The sequence below is a fragment of the Phyllobates terribilis genome, unplaced genomic scaffold (genome assembly GCF_046119375.1).
Source record: "Phyllobates terribilis strain yellow unplaced genomic scaffold, ASM4611937v1 Scaffold_5__5_contigs__length_657084704, whole genome shotgun sequence".
NCBI lineage: Eukaryota > Metazoa > Chordata > Amphibia > Anura > Dendrobatidae > Phyllobates > Phyllobates terribilis.
In genome coordinates this window covers 260065633-260084743 of record NW_027362765.1, presented here as the reverse complement: position 1 = coordinate 260084743, position 19111 = coordinate 260065633, and the positions used below count along the sequence as shown (strand labels likewise).

Genomic DNA, 19111 nt, shown 5'->3' with positions numbered 1-19111 from the left:
TACACTGAAAGAGTGGTCAGAAAGATAGGAGGAGAACAAGGAGAGAGCGGTGTCCTTTATGCCGATTGAGTGGAGCATAGAGAGTAGGAGATGGTGGTCAACAGTGTCGAAAGCTGCAGAGAAGTCAAGAAGAATGAGCAGAGAGAAGTCACCTTTACATTTTGCTGTCAAAAGGTCATTGATCACTTTGATGAGTGCAGTGTCTGTAGAATGTAGGGGGCAGAAGCCAGACTGATGGATCTTGAAGAAAGTGAGTGGAAAGGTAACGGGTAAGGCAGGAGTAGACCATGCGCTCCAAGAGTTTAGAGACGAAGGGGAGATTGGAGGCTGTTTTGTAGTTATTTGTGCAGGATGGGTCAAGAGAGGGGTTTTTTTTAATAAGGGAGTGATAATAGAGTGTTTGAAGGAGGAGGGGAAGATACCAGAATAGAGGGAGAGATTGAAGATTTTAGTTAGGTGAGTAGTGACGACTGGAGAGAGAGGCTGGAGTAAGTGTGAGGGAATGGGATAAACAGTGCATGTAATAAGACGAGAAGACACGAGCCTGGAGACTTCTTCTGTGACTGGGTTAAATGTGGACAGTGAGCCAGAGGAGATGTGGGGAGGGATTGGAGTCATGGCACTTGGTGGCTGGGAGCTGATTTCCTGATGGATATTTTCTATTTTCTCTGTAATGCCAGATCATCAGCACAAATGTCTGTGATAGAGTCCTGCGCTTTAGGACTGTGGCGGCAGTGAAAGGTGTTGAAGAGGTTTTTTTGGGGTTGTTGGATAGTGAGGAGATGAGGGTGGTGAAACAGGTCTGTTTGGCGAGGTGAAGGGCAGAGTTATAGGTTCTTAACATAAATTTATAGTGGATAAAGTTTTCTGGTGTGCGAGTTTTCCTCCATAGGCGCTCAGCACTCCTAAAGCATCGCTGGAGAAATCGAGTTTGCGTTGTGAGCCAAGGCTGTTTTAATCTATGTTTGGAGGTTAGGATGGTGAGGGCGCTACTTGGTTCTGGGTGCTTCTGAGAGCATCGTTGTAGTGATATACATCTTGATTAGGACAAGAAAAAGAGGAGAGTGGGAACAGTGATGAGTGTAGGGAGGGTTAATCAGGGCTGTGGAGTCAGAGTCGTGGAGTCGGCGCCCACTTTGGTAGAGTCGCAATAAAATGGACCAACTCCGACTCCTAAAATATATAATAAATTGGGTACAGTAGTTCAATGCAGTTTGTGGGGAATATTTTTTCATAAGAATTTGGGAAAGTTATGAAATGTCCTATTCCTGATCTAAGGGTCTAGACTTTTAGCTGAGATTAATCTGTGCTACAGTTAATGCATCACTTAAACATGAGCCATGTATGAGGGAGTCGGTGTTATAGAAATTGACGAGTCGGAGGTTTGGCTTACCGACTCCACAGCCCTGGGGTTTATGGCTTGTAGATTTCTGAATGTGTGATAGGTAGGAGTGTGCTGGGGTGGGCGAAGATTTGTGAGCATGAAGGAGAGAATGTTGTGGTCAGATGGTCAGAGAGGGTGGGGGGGGGGGAGAGTTATCTAGGTAGGAGATTGAACAGAGGCAGACAAAGACCAGATCAAAGTTGTTACCGTCTTTGTGTGGCTCATAGGTTGAAAGCTGTGAGAGGCTATGGGGATGTTGAAGTCTCCCAGGATACGGACTGGTAATTCTGAGGACATGAAGTGCGGCAGCCAAGCAAAAAAATTGTCGAGGAACTGGGTGGGTGAGCCTGGGGGACGGTATACGACCGCTACTCTGAGGGAGAGCGGATGAATGAGCCTGATGGTGTGGACCTAAAAAGAAGGGAATGAAAGTGATAGAACTGGGGGGATGACCTGGAAAGTGCATTGTGGGGGCAAGAGTAAGCGGACTCCACCACCAAGCCTGTTTGTGGGTCTCGGGAGTGGGAAAAATAAGTCGCAATGAGAAATAGTGGCAGGTGAGACAGTGGCAGATTCCTGAATCCAGGTTTCAGTGAGGGCCAGCAGATTGAGAGCGTTGGTCAGAAAGTAGTTGTGTAGGAAAGGAAGCATGTTGCATAGAATCCGTGGATTCCAGAGTGCACAACTAAAAGAGGGAGATGAAGGAGTACAACAGATGTTAATAAAGTTAGCAGGCTTACGATGTGAGGTGTGAGAGGGATTGAAGTTGGTGGAGGGAGGACCGGGGTTAGATGAGACATCCCCTGAAATAAGTAGACGCAGTAAAAAGAGAAAGAGCAAATAGATTTTGGATTTGTGACATGGTTTCTTGTGCAGTATCTTTGGACAAGATGGGCTGAGATTTTGCACTAAGTTGAAAAGAGCATGGGAGCTGTACATAGGGGAGAGAAGGCGAGAGAGGCAGATGTGGATGAGTGGTGATGGAGGGGGGGATGGGGCGGTGAATGTGGATGACAAAAGCACACAGGAACATGGAAGTAGAAATAAAGTACGTAGTTAAAAAAAAAAAGTACAAAGTGTGGGTTACCTGACTACTGCCCTGACTAACTGCCACTTAAATAATTGCTGGACACTTGTTGACTAGGACATTTTACTTAAGAGGACACGTGCACCCCTTATGATGTATCTAGATTTTTAGGGATGACTAGAGGATCAGGTAAGGGGGATTGTGGGAGCTGCTTTAGGATAAATTAGCAGCTGGTGAGCACACCAGGGGATGAATAGCTGATCAAAGACCAGATCTAACACTATGACTCCCATCTACACTAAATCATACCTTTCATCATCAGATAAAGTCTACAATGAGGGAATGACAGATATATCAGTGAGTATTGAATAGAATGCAACAGATAACATATAGCAGAGATACAGCAAGCAGAGATGTTATACCATGAATTTGTTTCAAGATGAGAATGCAGCAGATGATATAGATACAGCAAGCAGAGATGTTATACCTGTGTGAAGAGAGATGGGTGTTAATTCATTGTCCATGAAATAACTGCTGGACACATGTGCATGCACCCCACACATGTGCACATCTGAGAAAAAAAATTGTCCATTTCTCTGGGATGGCAACAATCACAAGGATGTGTGAACCTAGCCTAACTTGCACACTAAGCTAATTATTACCAGTATTAGAAGGATATGAACACCTTTGGGGATTTTATTTGACTTAAATGGATGAATTGGCTTAGAATCATTTTGCAGTTGGCTTTTATCAAAAATTTTGCACTGTTCGGCTTTTACAAGCTATTGCTCCACTATTTTTATATTGATAATCATATTGGTGTAGTGGCCACTGCCAAGTACTGCAGATTCAATACTTTTAATTTGAACAGGGGGGATCTGCACTACCTGGCAGAGGCCACTACACAATTGTGCTATTCAGCTACTACAACTGCCTACTTACATCCGGTGCCGAAAATAAGAACTGAATCGTGGGGTTGTCAGGTGTCAGACCCCTATTGATATGATATTGATGACCTATCATTAGGGCTGGTGCAGATGACCGTATTTTCGGTGTCAGTGTGATCTGTCAAAATACTGGATCGCACATGGACCAATGTTATTCTATGGGGCCATGCACATGTCCGATTTTTTTTCCTTGGACTGAGTCTATCTGCAAAAAAAAAATAAAATCGCAGCATGCTCGATTAGCATCCAAAAATCGGATCGCACTCGGCCATGCAAGTCAATGAGTCCATGGAAAAAATTGATTTCTACAGACTTACAGAATGGAGAATATGGAGAAAAAAGCTAATTTCTCTGCTAAGATATATTACAAAGTTGCTTATTTTCATGTGTACTAGTGATTTATTTAAAAAAATAAAACAAACTCTTGAAGTCTCACTAGAAAAAATGAGCATATGAGCCCTAAGAAAAGAGGTTATTGTCAATAAATATTTAAGTCTAATTACTCATCTACACACAAAGCCAATGGTTTTTCATTATTGGTTGGCTTATATTTATCTATCTCCAGCAGTCCCATTCATAAAGAACATAACAATGGTGTGCAATGACCTCTGCGCCATTCAGATGGGTCTATGTGGAATTGATGGGGGTCCCAAAGGTCGGACCCCTAACAATCAATAGTTGAAAGTTACTACTATTCTATGGATTAAGTAGTAAATTATCACTATTCTATGGATTATTGATAACTTGCCAATTTGGAACAAACCCTAAAGAAAAAGTAAAAAGTAAGAAAAGAAAGGTCTGATGTCTGATCGTATGGAAGTTTTTGACACAGAGATGGGCAATAAGAAACGTACTTGTTTGTAGAGATGGGGGTAGGTGAACTTTTTGGCACGCTCTCTGTTGGGAGCCAATGCTGACGCTCAGAATGAGCTGCTATCCCTCCTAGCCACAATGTGGTCTGTATGCTTCCTGAGAAATATATTTAAGTTTCAGGCTGGAAAACAAGGCATCATTGAAAATACACAACATACTGTTGAACTGAACAGCACCGGGAAGCCTTTCCTTTATAAGAAAATTACATAGTTACAAAGTAGTTACATAGTATGGTTGAAAAAAAGACTTCGGACTATCAAGTTCAAACCGGGTAATAGAGAGAATGTGGATGGCGGGAAATGGTAAATACTAGAACTTTGTTTTCCTCTATTCATCCAAAGGAAATTGCAAGAAATCATAAGGCACAATCCAATCTGCTATGAAGGGAAATCATCTAAAAATCCCTCTACACAGGTTTGTAAAATTGCTCATTCCCAATCATTGGCCCATGTAAACATGGCAGTGATAAACCACTGAACGAGCAAAAAGCATTGATTATTTCTGCAGGCCTTAAAATCATTGTTGTCATTCTGTGCACACCTCCCATGTACACAGAATACAACTGTATGGGGTAATGACCCCATGCAGTTTGCTTTAACTCTTGTACGAGGGCCTTACACAAGCACCAATTCAATTAATCTCCGTTCACGTTTTAAAACATTGGCGAAGCGTGCCAGGCCTGCCGTAGAAATGTTGTTTCCGTTCAAAAAGTTTTGCCCCAGAATTCAGGTGAAAAGGATTTCTATGCCCATAAGCCCCTGTGACTGCCAGCAGGCCTAGTGGGTTATTTAAAGGAGAAGATGCTGTGGATTTCTTGCCTTCCGATCAAGAAAAATCTTTTTGTGATAATTGCTGCTGATTTCTATCCGTGTCGTCTGACAAGCTTTGTAGGGTATTACCAAGTACCATAAAGTTAGCCCATTACCAACCACAGCATGAAGAGTTAAAAATACAAGTCACCCCATTTATAGCCATAACATTAAACCACCGGCCTAATAAGTGTGTAGGTCCGATCATGCAGCCAACTGGCTCTGACCTGTCGAAGCATGGAATCTACAGACCTCTGAAGGTGTCCTGTAAAGCTGAGAAGTAGGATATCCCACATTAGACCTGTTTTTCCAGCATATCCCACAGAAGCTCAACTGAACTAATGGGACATTGGCAGACAAGTCTACACAATAAACTCTTTGCCATTTTTAAGAGAAAATGTGCTTCATCAGTCCAGGCTCCTTCTACCATTCCGCCATGGTCCAGCTTTGATGCTCACTTTCAAATCATTAGTGCTTTTGTTAGTGGATGGGAGTTAGCACAGACACCGTGACCTGCTAGTGGCTATGCCTCCCCATAAGCATTACATGAAGCACTGTCTTCTGATTCCTTTCTATTGTAGCCAGCATTGGCTTTACAGTAGCTCTTCTGAGGGAACAGACAAGACAGACTTTGCCTCTGATGCACATTAGCTATCCTAGCGGATTCCACTGTTGGTAGGAACTAACCATGGCTTACTGAATATATCCCAGAAAGTCGTTACTAAATATTACATTTTATATTTGCAATCTAATTTTTTTTGCATGATTTTGTCAAGATATATCCATTTTATGAATATAAACTTATGAACTCTGCATATTTTGAACTCTTATGTTTAGAAAATGGTGTTGGGCCTAAGTTGGCCACAGAGATGAATTCTGTATGCATTTTTTTTTTTTAGAAAACATTACACTACGATGAAAAATTGCATGAAGGCGCCCATGAGTGTAAACCGCTGAATGACTTTGCCAGGGTATACTTTTGGATAATATTTAGGTATGAAAGTATCTTACAAATTTTAATTGAGGCAGTCCCAGCTACAAGAAGTTTAAAATGTCCAGAAACCCCTGGTAACAAGAGTTAAAGACCAGATTTCCTACTTTTGGTACTTATATATTTAACAACCATGGCTTCTACACATAGCATGTCAAGATTTGGAGCAAAGTCTATTTAATCGATAAACTAGGTCCTTTTTCAGATTCTTCTTTTTTTTAGATCTGATAAAATTTTTCATTAACTAAATTAGTTTTACCAAAGTTACCATTACCTTTCAAATTCCAAAAACATATTGAAAAACTTTGGTAGCATCTTTTCCACTATTTAAAAAAAAAAAAAAAAAAAAAAAATGTACGTTTTTTTTTTTTTAAAGTTTTTAAAAAATAAAAGATAGCATTTAAATACTTAAAGTACAAGAATAAAATAAATATACATAAAAGAGAGAAGAAAAGAGAAAGAAAGAATACAAGTTTTTTAATGAGATATGAATTTTGTGTATGGATTTTATATATGCTATTGAAAAGAAGGGTCATATAGAGTCAAAACGCGTTGTATGCTAATAAAATTTGGTTATTTTATATATCTTCGCATGCTACCTACTGTGTTCCGGGAGCGCATACCACCTGGAGAATAATTACATATGTGGTCCACTATTTTCAGAGAAATTCTCTTACATGCCTCTTTGGGAAAATGACTGGATACAATTTTTTAAAAAGAACCTGACAGATGATATATGCTGCCCAAACTGTGGGCAACATGTACCAGCCACCAGCTGTGTGTTTGACTCTGAAACGCTGTGGTGTTTAAGAGGAAAAAAACACACTTTCAATAGCTGCCAGAGACCGAGCCGCACTGTGCACTAGTCGTAAAGGCGAGTCCCTGGCAACTTCTCCCCGCCTGCTGACAGTGACTGGCAGTGTGTCCTCCTCTGAAACGCAGCAGTGTTTCATAGATAAACATACCTGGCTGTGATCTTTCAGCCAGTGCCTGATACATGCTGCTCACAGTTTGGGCAGCATGCATCACCTGTCAGGTTCCCTTTAAAAGAACATCTACAATCAGATAGCACTTCTTCATTCTGCTTTAGAAAATGTAAGCAAAGGCTCCAGACTACATTAAGGTATAGCCCAACAAATCGATGTTTCTGGACTAGGGAATACAGCACCAACAATCACTGCTGAGCCAAGTGATTGCCTGTGACGATCACCTGAGCTGCAGTTATGAAGTCACCGCTGCAGCCTGTCAATATAGGAGTCAATAAGGCAGAGCTAGATCTGCGGAGGGTGAGTAACAGCTGATTTTGTCATATTCACATAGAGCAAGCCTAGGAAAACTACTTTGAGCAATATTTATTCTTTTAAGTAAATACTTTAAAGAAGCAGTCCATCAAAGCATTTATCCTCTTAATATATTTCAACCATCATATTATATAGAACTGCGTACTTACAATTGCTAAGTTTGCCCTTCTACTCAATTAATTCTTCTGTTTTCTCTGCTCTATGAAGAAACAGGAAGTCTCTTATCCCTGCAGAAATCATTCCCCTCCATGTATTTTCAATTTGAAAAGGAGAATAAGCAGCTATGAAACATCACTGACTGTCATTTATCCATGAGAATAAAAGATTGCATCTGAGTAAATTAAATACTGACAAAGCCCCAGGGCCCGATGACATTCATCCACGGGTATTGGGGGAGTTTAGCTCAGTAATTGACAGATCGCGGTATCTCATCTTCTTAGACTCTCTTGTAACAGAATCAGTGCCGTAAGATTGGAGGATGGCTGATATGGTACTAATACTCAAGAAGGTTAAGAAAGTGTCACCGTGCAACTACAATTTGGTAAATTTGATATCAGTTTGGTGCAAAAAAATGTAGGCATTATAAGAGATGACCTGCAAAAATATATTGCAGAGAATAATATAATAACTGACAACCAGCATAAGTTCATGAAAGATAATTTGTGTCTAACCAACATGGGGTTTTCTGAGGAGGTAAGTGTAAATCTGGATGTTGGTAACGCTGCTGATGTGATTTATCTCGACTTCGCAAAAGCATTTGATACTGTACCACATAACAGCCTTATACTGAAGCTACAGAAGTAGGGACAATGGGACTCTATATGCAAATGAATAAAAAACTGGTCAAGGGATAGGAAACAATGAGTCATTGTAAATGGAACATTCTTTATGCTTTTTATTTTTATATCCTCATATCCAAAAAAATTACATCAGAAGGTGAAGTATAACAAAGTTTCGGGTTATGTATGAAGGGAAAAAGAAAAAAATCAATTTGTATCAGTTTATGAAGGGATGGAATCGCAGGGCTGTCTAGGGATCCATAGAGTGTGGAAATGACTAATTCCCATTTTTTAGCATGACGAAAGGTACTTCACCTGAAACATTGCTGGCCGTGTAATTATTTCATTTTTTGGGAGAAAAAATATAAAAAGCATAAAAAAAAAATGATTTTTATGCCTATTCTTGGTGTGCCATTCCTTTGCACACTATTAATTTTCTCTTTAAATGAATTGTATTTTGAAGTACTTTTTCAGAGGAAATTGTCCTATGTGTGTTTGCTGAATAAAGCCATTTCTAGCCATTATATGACCTGTAACATGCATTTTCACCAGTTTTCCCCTCTACAGCCTATATCTCTAATTTGCAATCCATTGGGAGCTGGGGGAAGAAGACTAGCTGCCATGATTTCTCATATAGACAGCACAGCACACAGAGGGATTCCGGATTTTCATTTGTTTTTTTGGAACATATAGACAAACAGTAGCACATGGAAAAAATTAAACAGCAGTGCTGAGCTGTCTAGATCTGAGTCAACCTTTGGTGTCAGGTAAAACACTTGCTAGAGAGCTCAGCACAATGTTCTGCCTGTTTCCTCTGCCTACTCCTCACTCTTCATCTTCCCTCCATAGAGTACAATAAGCTGTGCCTTACCTGTACAAACATATTTGAGCTGTTTTTTTTAAGAGTGGATGACAAATGCAGGAGCCAGAAGGGAGAGGAAGAAGAGTCTGATAAGTTGGGAAGGAAGAGGATTTATCTGATAAAATATATTACAATGTTTAAGCCACTGTGAAACATCACTGATTGTGTCTTAACCACGAGAATGAAAGATTGGGTATGTTGAAATACAACAGTCTCATCCTTCTTAATCTTCAACTATCCAACTTTTAAAAAGCTATGTCCATTTTGCCATTTTCTGTTCTCAGCTGATAGAAATAGGAACTGATTCACATTCATATTTGATCTTCTGTTATACAACATTCGGTTTACGGTTATTCGGTTATTCTCTGTTTTATAACCTCAGCAGCCCATGCTTTTCTGTAAAAATACACACATTTGGCATAGGTCTTCCCTATCAATGTACATTATAAGTTTGTAATTTTTTTCTTTAAGACTTTTTCTGCCAATGGCCTAACAGTGTGAAGAAATCAAATACATCACATTCCGTTACAGTTGCCTGCAGCTTTGTTTGTACCTTGTGTTCTCCATTGAAAACGTGTAGGCCCTGGTGTTTTGTTTCCCGGGGCTGTCTTTCTGACTTTATCACATTTGAACAAACAGTATGTTAGGGGATTAAAAGGGGTGTCCAACAGTTTAAGAAATTATACTGGTAGCAGGTAATCTTAGAAAATAAAAGAATTCTGAATATTAAACGAAGGGAGATAAAGCACTCTAAGAAACATCATTTATTTTTACAATGTAACCAAATGTCTATCCAGCAAGAATTCTGGGTACCATTTCCTCTATGCTTCATCAGCAAAAAAAATCAGCAAAGTTATCATTATTGTTTGTTGAAATGTTTTGGCAGATTGTCTTTCAATCTGGACTGTTTCCAATTCCAGAAGTGTCCACAAAGCATATCCCCATATGTAAATATACAAATATGCTGAACAGGCATCTTGTCGGTGTACAATAAACTGTGCCCATGTGTTTGACTGCCCATTGAAGGAAGCATGACTACCTCTTATAAACACTGAATGTTTCCTTTAAGTCAGCATCTCTCCTCCCTATTTCCCTTCATCTGGATATCATTACTGTGCAAAGGTGGGGAGGTAGCCAGGGCTTTCTACGAAAAGTCATACATATTTACAGAGTATGCATAGATCAGGTATTTCTAGCCCAGCCAGAAAGCTACAGCAATGACTATTGCCTCTACTGTCATCTACTTCAGAGAAGTTATTAAACAGCTGACATAAAGGAACACTCAGCCTAAACAGTATATACAAACAAGGTTACACAAAGATCCGCTCACATCATTCACACGTGTTAAAGGGTTTCCGGTGGTTATTGTAGCTAGAGATTAAATAAGGACATCAGGACGACACTCCCCTCTTCACATCCCCAAAAAGCTGCCTTCCATCTTGTAGTGACAACTTATCTCTGCACTCCCTATAGTGCCGGTACCTTCCTCCAATCGGGCCATTCAGCTCATCAGGCTCATCCTCAATATTCTTCTGTACACCTTTCAAGGGGTACTCAAGTTTCAAAGCTATCCCCCTATCCTCAGGATAGGAGATACCTTCTCGATTGCAGGGGGACTGTCCGCTGGGCCTCCCGCCTATCCATTCATTCTTAATGGGAGTGAGAATGCTGCGCACTGATGGTCTTCAGCACTCCCATAAGCACTTCCACTATTCCATTTAAATGATTCTCAGAATTGGTGGGGGTCCTTGCGGTCAGACCCTCAGCAATCGGGAAGTTATTTCCTATCTGATGGATAGGGGATAACTTCCAAATTTAAGCATACCTGTTTAACATGCTTACCCTACATAGTGAGACTGATGGAACCATACATTTACCAACAGGCAGCAAGGGGGCTCAGTGGTTAGCACTGCAGCCTTGCAGCGTTGGGGTCCTGTGTTCAAATTCCACCAAGGACAATATCTGCAAGGAGTTTGTATGTTCTCCCCATGTTTGCGTGGGTTTGCTCCGGGTTCTCCGGTTTCCTCCCACACTCCAAAAACTCCCACACTACATACTGATAGGGAATCTAGATTGTGAGCCCCAATGGGGACAGTGCCTATATTGTCTGTGAAGCACTGTGGAATTAATGGCGCTATATAAGTATAATTAATAAATAAATAAACTCACTGCACAGGTAGAGAGAGACTCATTGGCCATTTTAAATGGAATTTGCCACCAGGTTTTTCTACCTCATCAGAGAGAAGCATCGTGTAGAAACGAAGACCATACCAGCCATGTATCACTTACTGAGCTGCTTGCTGCAGTTTTGAGAAAATCACTGTTTTCTCTGCTGCAGATCTAACAGTTCTCTGAATGCTGAGCTCTGTATAACCCCGCCCACACCACTGATTGGCAGCTTTCTGTGTACACTGTGCATAGGCAAAAAGCTGCCAATCAGTAGTGGGGGAGGGGTTATACAGAACTCATGAATATGAATGACTACATGGCAGCAGGTTTACTGTCCTCTAGTGATAAAATCACTATTTTATCCACAGGAGATTATCAAAACTACACCAAGCAGCCCAATAAGTGACATCGCTGGAATCAGGATCTCTGTCACAACATCTAGTGACAGATACCCCTTAAAGGGTAATTCCAGTAATGAAAAGGGCCATGTTTCCCCAAGAGAATAAAAATGACTTGTGGTGTATACGGTTGCTAGGCAATTGTACAATGCCAGACACTTTAAAAAGGACCAATCAACAGGTCAAAAGTTTCCAGTATTTGCTCTTATTTTATTCCCCTACTTCCCATATTTTATTTTTTTTAAATCTGCTATACGGTTCCAGAGATATGAGATGATTTATTCAGTGCTAGTTGTTATGGTGTTTGCCAATGGGGCATGGCTCAGAGGATTCTCTGGAAGCATGTCTATAGGCTGATCCGCATTATTACCATGTGATCCACGCTCCCTTTTTAAAGATAAAAATTTGTATTAAATATAAAGGCCCTTCTCTCTGGAATGGTATGGTGGATTATACAAAAACAAACAAAGAGCACACTTAGGGAAAGAGCAGGAATACAATCGGAGCACAAACTGGCCACATTTGACCCAGTGACAGGTGTCTTCAAGGTTTTTTATCCTATTAAGGAGACACTTATGGCATTGCATGGATGCCTAGGCAATTGGACCGAGTGCTCTCCCGAGTCATCTATTAAGCTTCCAGGTGGAAATATAGCTGGAACCGCCCCTTGAAATGAAATCCGAGCTACATTGTAAGGCCAGGTCCACACACTCAGTATTTGGTCAGTATTTTACCTCAGTATTTGTAAGCCAAAATCAGGAGTGGGACAGTGAGAGGAAAATAATAATAGAAACACGTCACCACTTCTGTATTTATCACCCACTCCTGGTTTTGTCTTCCAAATACTGAGGTAAAATACTGACCAAAAACTGAACATGTGACCGTGGTCTCATAGAAACACGTCACCACTTTTGTATTCATCACCCACTCCTGGTTTTCGCTTACAAATACTGAGGTAAAATACTGACCAAATACTGAACGTGTGACCGTGGTCTCATAGAAACACGTCACCACTTCTGTATTTATCACCCACTCCTGGTTTTGGCTTACAAATACTGAGGTAAAATACTGACCAAATACTGAACGTATGAACATGGCCTAAGGCTAAAACAGGTATGGAGGGGATAGTACAGACTTTAGGAGCTAGTTAGCCCACTTCAGGATTCAACCAATTTTTGGTTTCAGAAGCCAGACAATAGGATTGATCTTATAAGAACTTTCATAGACCAACAGAAAACAATCCATCAAGTTAGACACCAATGAAAATTTTTTGGGCACAATGGCTAACTGGCTTTTCAAAATTTCTCAAGCTCTAGACTGAGGTCAATGTAGAATAGTAGAATAATGCAAATGACGGGCATCACAGACAATCAGCACAGTAACATGATACGGTTGAAAATAGACAAATATCCATCAAATTCAACAGAGGGGTGGAAAAGGATAGAAGGAAGGGGTATATGCACATCCATAATCCATGACCCAGTCTGCCCTAAAGAGCAAGCTTTTCCCCTTCTGATCCCATGTTGATTGATACAACATATTGTACATAAGCATTTATGTTATTCTCTTATAAAAAAAAACATCAAAAACTTTTTTTTAAACTATGGATGGTTCCGCCTGTGACCAGCTCCTGAGCAAGACTATTCCACAGACTAATAGGTCTCATAGTAAAGAAGTGGTCTCCTCTGGAGATTGAACTTATCTTAGTCCAGATGGAGGGAGTGCCCCCTTGTCTTTTGAGGGGGGGGGGGTATGTACTTTTTCAAGTTAATACTGTCTCCCCTTAGATGTCTCTTCTCAAGACTAAATAAATATAGTTATTTCCTCAACAAAGATCCCCCATGCTCCTTATCAGTTTTGTGGCTCTTTATTTTCTTCATCAATGACACATCCCTTCTATGAACTTGTGCCCAGAACTGAAATGCATATTCCAGATGAGGTCGCACTAAACCGCTTTGTAAAGTGGTAGTATGACATCCCTGTCATGCTGGCCTGTGAAACTGCTGCAAGCAATTTAGCCTGTGATCTACAAGTTCACCCAGACCCTTCTATACCGGTGACTCTCCTGGTTGTATGGCCCCTAGAACATAGGATGCCCACATATCATTAGCGCTCATGTGCATAACATTACATTTAGCAACATTGCACCTTATCTGCCAAGTGGATGCCCAAGCTTTGTCCAAGTCAGCCTGTAACACATGAACATCATCCATAGCACTGTACTACATAGTTTGGTGTCATCTTCAAAAAGAGAAACTGTACTATTAATCTAGTCTTCTATATCATTAATAAATAAACTGAATAATAGCGAAACAAGCACTGAACCTTGGGGACCACCAATTACAATGAGAGACCATTCAGACTAGTAACTCTCCGGGTGCGGTCTTTGAGACAGTATTCAATCCAATTATAAAACTTACTTCATAAGTCTATGGACCTTAGTTTACTCATCAGTGGTCTGTATGGGCCAGCGTCAAATGCCTTTGTAATGTCCAAAAGCACCAGCAACTCTAAAGGGAACCTCACAATGGTGGTTTGGGCAGCATGAATCAGCGACTGTCTGTTAAATCAGTCTGGGAAAACAGGGTGGGCAGAACACACTGACCGCTTAGACTAGTCATTCTAGTTGCACCTTTAGGCCACGGCTCCACTATCAGTATTCAGTCAGTATTTTTTCTCAGGAGTGGGAGCCAAGACCAGGAGTGGGTGATAAATACAGAATTGGTGACTTGTTTCTATTATACCTTTTCTTTGATTGTTCCTCTCCTGGTTTTGGCTCCCACTGCTGAGAAAAAATACTGACCGAATACTGATAGTGGGGTCGTGGTCCTAAGGCCACGTTCATACATTCAGCATTTGGTCAGTATTTTACATCAGTATTGTAAACCAAAACCAGGAGTGGGTGATAAATACAGAAGTGGTGACGTGTTTCTATTATACTTTTCCTCTGATTTTTCCACTCCTGGTTTTGGCTTACACATACTGAGGTAAAATACTGATCAAATACTGAATGTGTGAACGTGGCCTAAAAGTATGTTTTTTCTGAAGCTTCACAAAGTTTCAGAGGAATATACATGCCTGAAAAAAACCAAGCTGGTCTCTTAAGTCATACTCTCAGTGTATGGATGGCATGAATCATGTGAGATTCCCTTTAATAACTAATAACAAATCAATAGTTCCCTTTAAGTAAGAAGAATGTGGACAGAGGCCATCATCCTATAGGGCAGATTGGGCTGTTAACCACCATTTCTAGCATTTGTCTGGTTGCACACAGTAGACCCTCCTTACATCTGGATGTGGGCTTGTGTGTTTTGTCACAGCGTCTGAGAATATTCTACATTGTACAGAAGATAACTGTGTTTACAACCTACAGAATACAGAGGATTCTACATGCTTCATCCCTATACAAGTACAGCCACAGCCTATGGTAGGAGAAAGGCACAAGAACAGTCCAGACTTACAAGGAGCTGCTCCAACTTGTAGTGCTGAGCACAGACCTTGGGACCACACCTGGGACTGGGGAACAAGTGGAAGCAGACCTTGGGGACCACGCCTGGGACTGGGGAACAAGTGGCAGTGCTGACCTTGGGGACCACACCTGGGACTGGGGGACAAGTGGCAGCACAGACCTTGGAGACCACACCTGAAACTGGGGAACGAGTGGCAGTGCTGACCTTGGGGACCACAACTGGGACTGGGGGCCAAGTGGCAGCGCAGACCTTGGGGACCACGCCTGGGACTGGGGAACAAGTGGCAGCGCTGACCTCGGGGACCACACCTGGGACTGGGGAACAAGTGGCAGCACAGACCTCGGGGACCACACCTGGGACTGGGGAACAAGTGGCAGCACAGACCTCGGGGACCACACCTGGGACTGGGGAACAAGTGGCAGCACAGACCTTGGGGACCACACCTGAAACTGGGGAACAAGTGGCAGTGCTGACCTTGGGGACCACACCTGGGACTGGGGGCCAAGTGGCAGCGCTGACCTTGGGGACCACACCTAGGACTGGGGAACAAGTGGCAGCATAGACCTCGGGGGCCACACCTGGGACTGGGGAACAAGTGGCAGCACAGACCTCGGGGACCACACCTGAGACTGGTGAACAAGTGGGAGCGCAGACCTTGGGGACCTGAAACTGGGGAACAAGTGGCAGCGCTGACCTCGGGGACCACACCTGGGACTGGGGAACAAGTGGCAGCGCAGACCTTGGGGGCCACACCTGGGACTGGGGAACAAGTGGCAGCACAGACCTCGGGGACCACACCTGAGACTGGTGAACAAATGGCAGCACAGACCTCGGGGACCACACCTGGGACTGGGGAACAAGTGGCAGTGCAGACCTTGGGGACCTGGGACTGGGGAACAAGTGGCAGCACAGACCTCGGGGACCACACCTGGGGCAGGGGAACAAGTGGCAGCGCTGACCTCGGGGACCACACCTGGGTCTGGGGAACAAGTGGCAGCGTTGACCTCGGGGACCACACCTGGGACTGGGGAACAAGTGGCAGCACAGACCTTGGGGATCACACCTGGGACAGGGAAAGAAGTACCAGCGGAGACCTCGGGGACCACACCTGGGACTGGGGAACAAGTGACAGCACAGACCTTGGGGGCCAAACCTGGGACTGGGGAACAAGTGGCAGCACAGACCTCGGGGACCACACCTGGGACTGGGGAACAAGACGCAGCGCAGACCTTGGGGACCACGCCTGGGACAGGGGAACAAGTGGCAGCGCAGACCTTGGGGGCAACACCTGGGACTGGGGAACAAGTGGCAGCGCAGACCTCAGGGACCACAGCTGGGACTGGGGAACAAGATGCAGCGCCGAACTTGGGGACCACACCTGGGACTGGGGAACAAGTAGCAGCGCAGACCTTGGGGGCCACACCTGGGACTGGGCAACAAGTGGCAGCGCAGACCTTGGGGACCACACCTGGGACTGGGCAACAAGTGGCAGCACAGACCTTGGGGACCACACCTGGGACTGGGGAACAAGTGGCAGCACAGACCTTGGGGACCACACCTGGGACTGGGGAACAAGTGGCAGCACAGACCTTGGGGACTACACCTGGGACTGGGGAACAAGTGGCAGCGCAGACCTTGGGGACCACACCTAGGACTGGGGAACAAGTGGCAGCACAGACCTTGGGGACCACACCTGGGACTGGGCAACAAGTGGCAGCGCAGACCTTGGGGACCACACCTGGGACTGGGCAACAAGTGGCAGCACAGACCTTGGGGACCACACCTGGGACTGGGGAACAAGTGGCAGCACAGACCTTGGGGACTACACCTGGGACTGGGGAACAAGTGGCAGCGCAGACCTTGGGGACCACACCTAGGACTGGGGAACAAGTGGCAGCACAGACCTTGGGGACCACACCTGGGACTGGGGAACAAGTGGCAGCACAGACCTCGGGGGCCACACCTGAGACTGGGGAACAAGTACCAGCGGAGACCTCGGGGACCACACCTGGGACTGGGGAATAAGTGGCAGCACAGACCTTGGGGACCACACCTGGAACTGGGGAACAAGTACCAGCGGAGACCTCGGGGAGCACACCTGGGACTGGGGAACAAGTACCAGCGGAGACCTTGGGGGCCACACCAGGGACTGGGGAACAAGTGGCAGCACAGACCTCGGGGACCACACCTGGGACTGGGGAACAAAACGCAGCGCAGACCTTGGGGACCACGCCTGGGACTGGGGAACAAGTGGCAGCGCAGACCTTGGGGGCCACACCTGGGGCAGGGGAACAAGTACCAGCAGAGACCTCGGGGACCACACCTGGGACTGGGGAACAAGTGGCAGCACAGACCTTGGGGACCACACCTGGGACTGGGGAACAAGTACCAGCGGAGACCTCGGGGACCACACCTGGGACTGGGGAACAAGTGGCAGCACAGACCTTGGGGGCCACACCAGGGACTGGGGAACAAGTGGCAGCACAGACCTCGGGGACCACACCTGGGACTGGGGAACAAGACGCAGCGCAGCCCTTGGGGACCACGCCTGGGACTGGGGAACAAGTGGCAGCGCAGACCTTGGGGGCCACACCTGGGGCAGGGGAACAAGTGGCAGCGCAGACCTCAGGGACCACAGCTGGGACTGGGGAACAAGATGCAACGCAGACCTTGGGGACCACAGCTGGGACTGGGGAACAAGACGCAGCGCAGCCCTTGGGGACCACGCCTGGGACTGGGGAACAAGTGGCAGCGCAGACCTTGGGGGCCACACCTGGGGCAGGGGAACAAGTGGCAGCGCAGACCTCAGGGACCACAGCTGGGACTGGGGAACAAGATGCAGCGCAGACCTTGGGGACCACACCTGGGACTGGGGAATAAGTAGCAGCGCAGACCTTGGGGACCACACCTGGGACTGGGCAACAAGTGGCAGCACAGACCTTGGGGACCACACCTGGGACTGGGCAACAAGTGGCAGCACAGACCTTGGGGACCACGCCTGGGACTGGGGAACAAGTGGCAGCACAGACCTTGGGGACCACACCTGGGACTGGGGAAACTAGTGAAAGAGCAGACCTTGGGGACCACACCTGGGCCTGGGGAAGAATTGGCAGCACTGCTGACCCCTGACTTTCTGCTGATGGGGTACTGCTATGCAGGATAATAGAGGCTGAGCTCATGTCCTCAGCCTTGACCCTGGGGACCACAGCAGAATACATTGCCAAGCATTGGGGTCCAGTATGTATCCATCAGCAGTGCCCCCACCAGCGGTGACACTTCTCACTCTTATCCTGGGCACAGACCTGGGCACACAGCCTTCTGCCACCATGCCCAGCCCTGCCTGTGACTGATGCCTCGCAATGCTCTCCTCTCATCAGCAGTCAGGGGCACACAGCCGCCCGCTGCCCATCACCCCCTGCCCGTCCACACACCGCAACGCCGGCCTCACCTATGTCCGCGTTACAGAAGGCCTGCTGAGGGTGCACGGGGGAGCAGCTGCAGGCGTCAGTCACTCGCTCTGAGGGCCACAGGAGAAGCAGAAGGGCCACGGGGGCCAGGAGGCCGGAAACCGGGGCCGTCCGCATTCTCAAAGCCGCATGTAGGACCAGGTTGGAGGAGAGCGGATCGCTGGATGTCCCGGGCTGTGGCTTCTGTCTACGCCTTGACTCAGTGACTGGAGTGAGAGGGGTTTGGGGCGCAGACTCCGCCTCCTTCTGGGCAGCCGGCCAGGAGCCAGGGAGTGCGAGAGTCACGGGGAAGACTGAGAGGAGGGACGGAGAGCAGGGATGCGGCTCACCCCAAAATGTCTGACCGAGGGGCTGACAGCGGAGCCCTGTGTGCACGACAGCGCGACTCCTCACAGGGACGTCTGTCTGTCATGGCTCCAGCAGCAGCACCGCAGTGATCAGGGACCACCGCCAGAAAACTCCGGATAGTCTGCAGGTCATCAGCACGGTGTCTGCCGCCCAATAGTGAGGGCAGCTCCGATGTCACCATGTATAAAGATGGGCACATACCCCGCCACTGTATCCTGCAGCAACATAGCCTGTGACAGTACCCCCATAAGGGAGCAAGCCTCAGTGCCCCCATAAGGGAGCAAGC

The 19111-nt window shown here is 45.4% G+C and overlaps 1 protein-coding gene across 1 annotated transcript in view; it reads right to left on the bottom strand.

The window, feature by feature from the left end:
* TIMP2 (TIMP metallopeptidase inhibitor 2) overlaps positions 1–19021 on the bottom strand; it is a 51794-nt gene extending 32773 nt beyond the window's left edge. Inside the window, 3 exon segments of the mRNA XM_073684097.1 lie at positions 18459–18827; positions 18830–18860; positions 18863–19021. Of these exon segments, the coding sequence (XP_073540198.1) occupies positions 18459–18827; positions 18830–18860; positions 18863–19006 (544 nt within the window). The 5' untranslated portion in view covers positions 19007–19021.
* Between the last annotated feature and the right edge of the window lie 90 nt (positions 19022–19111).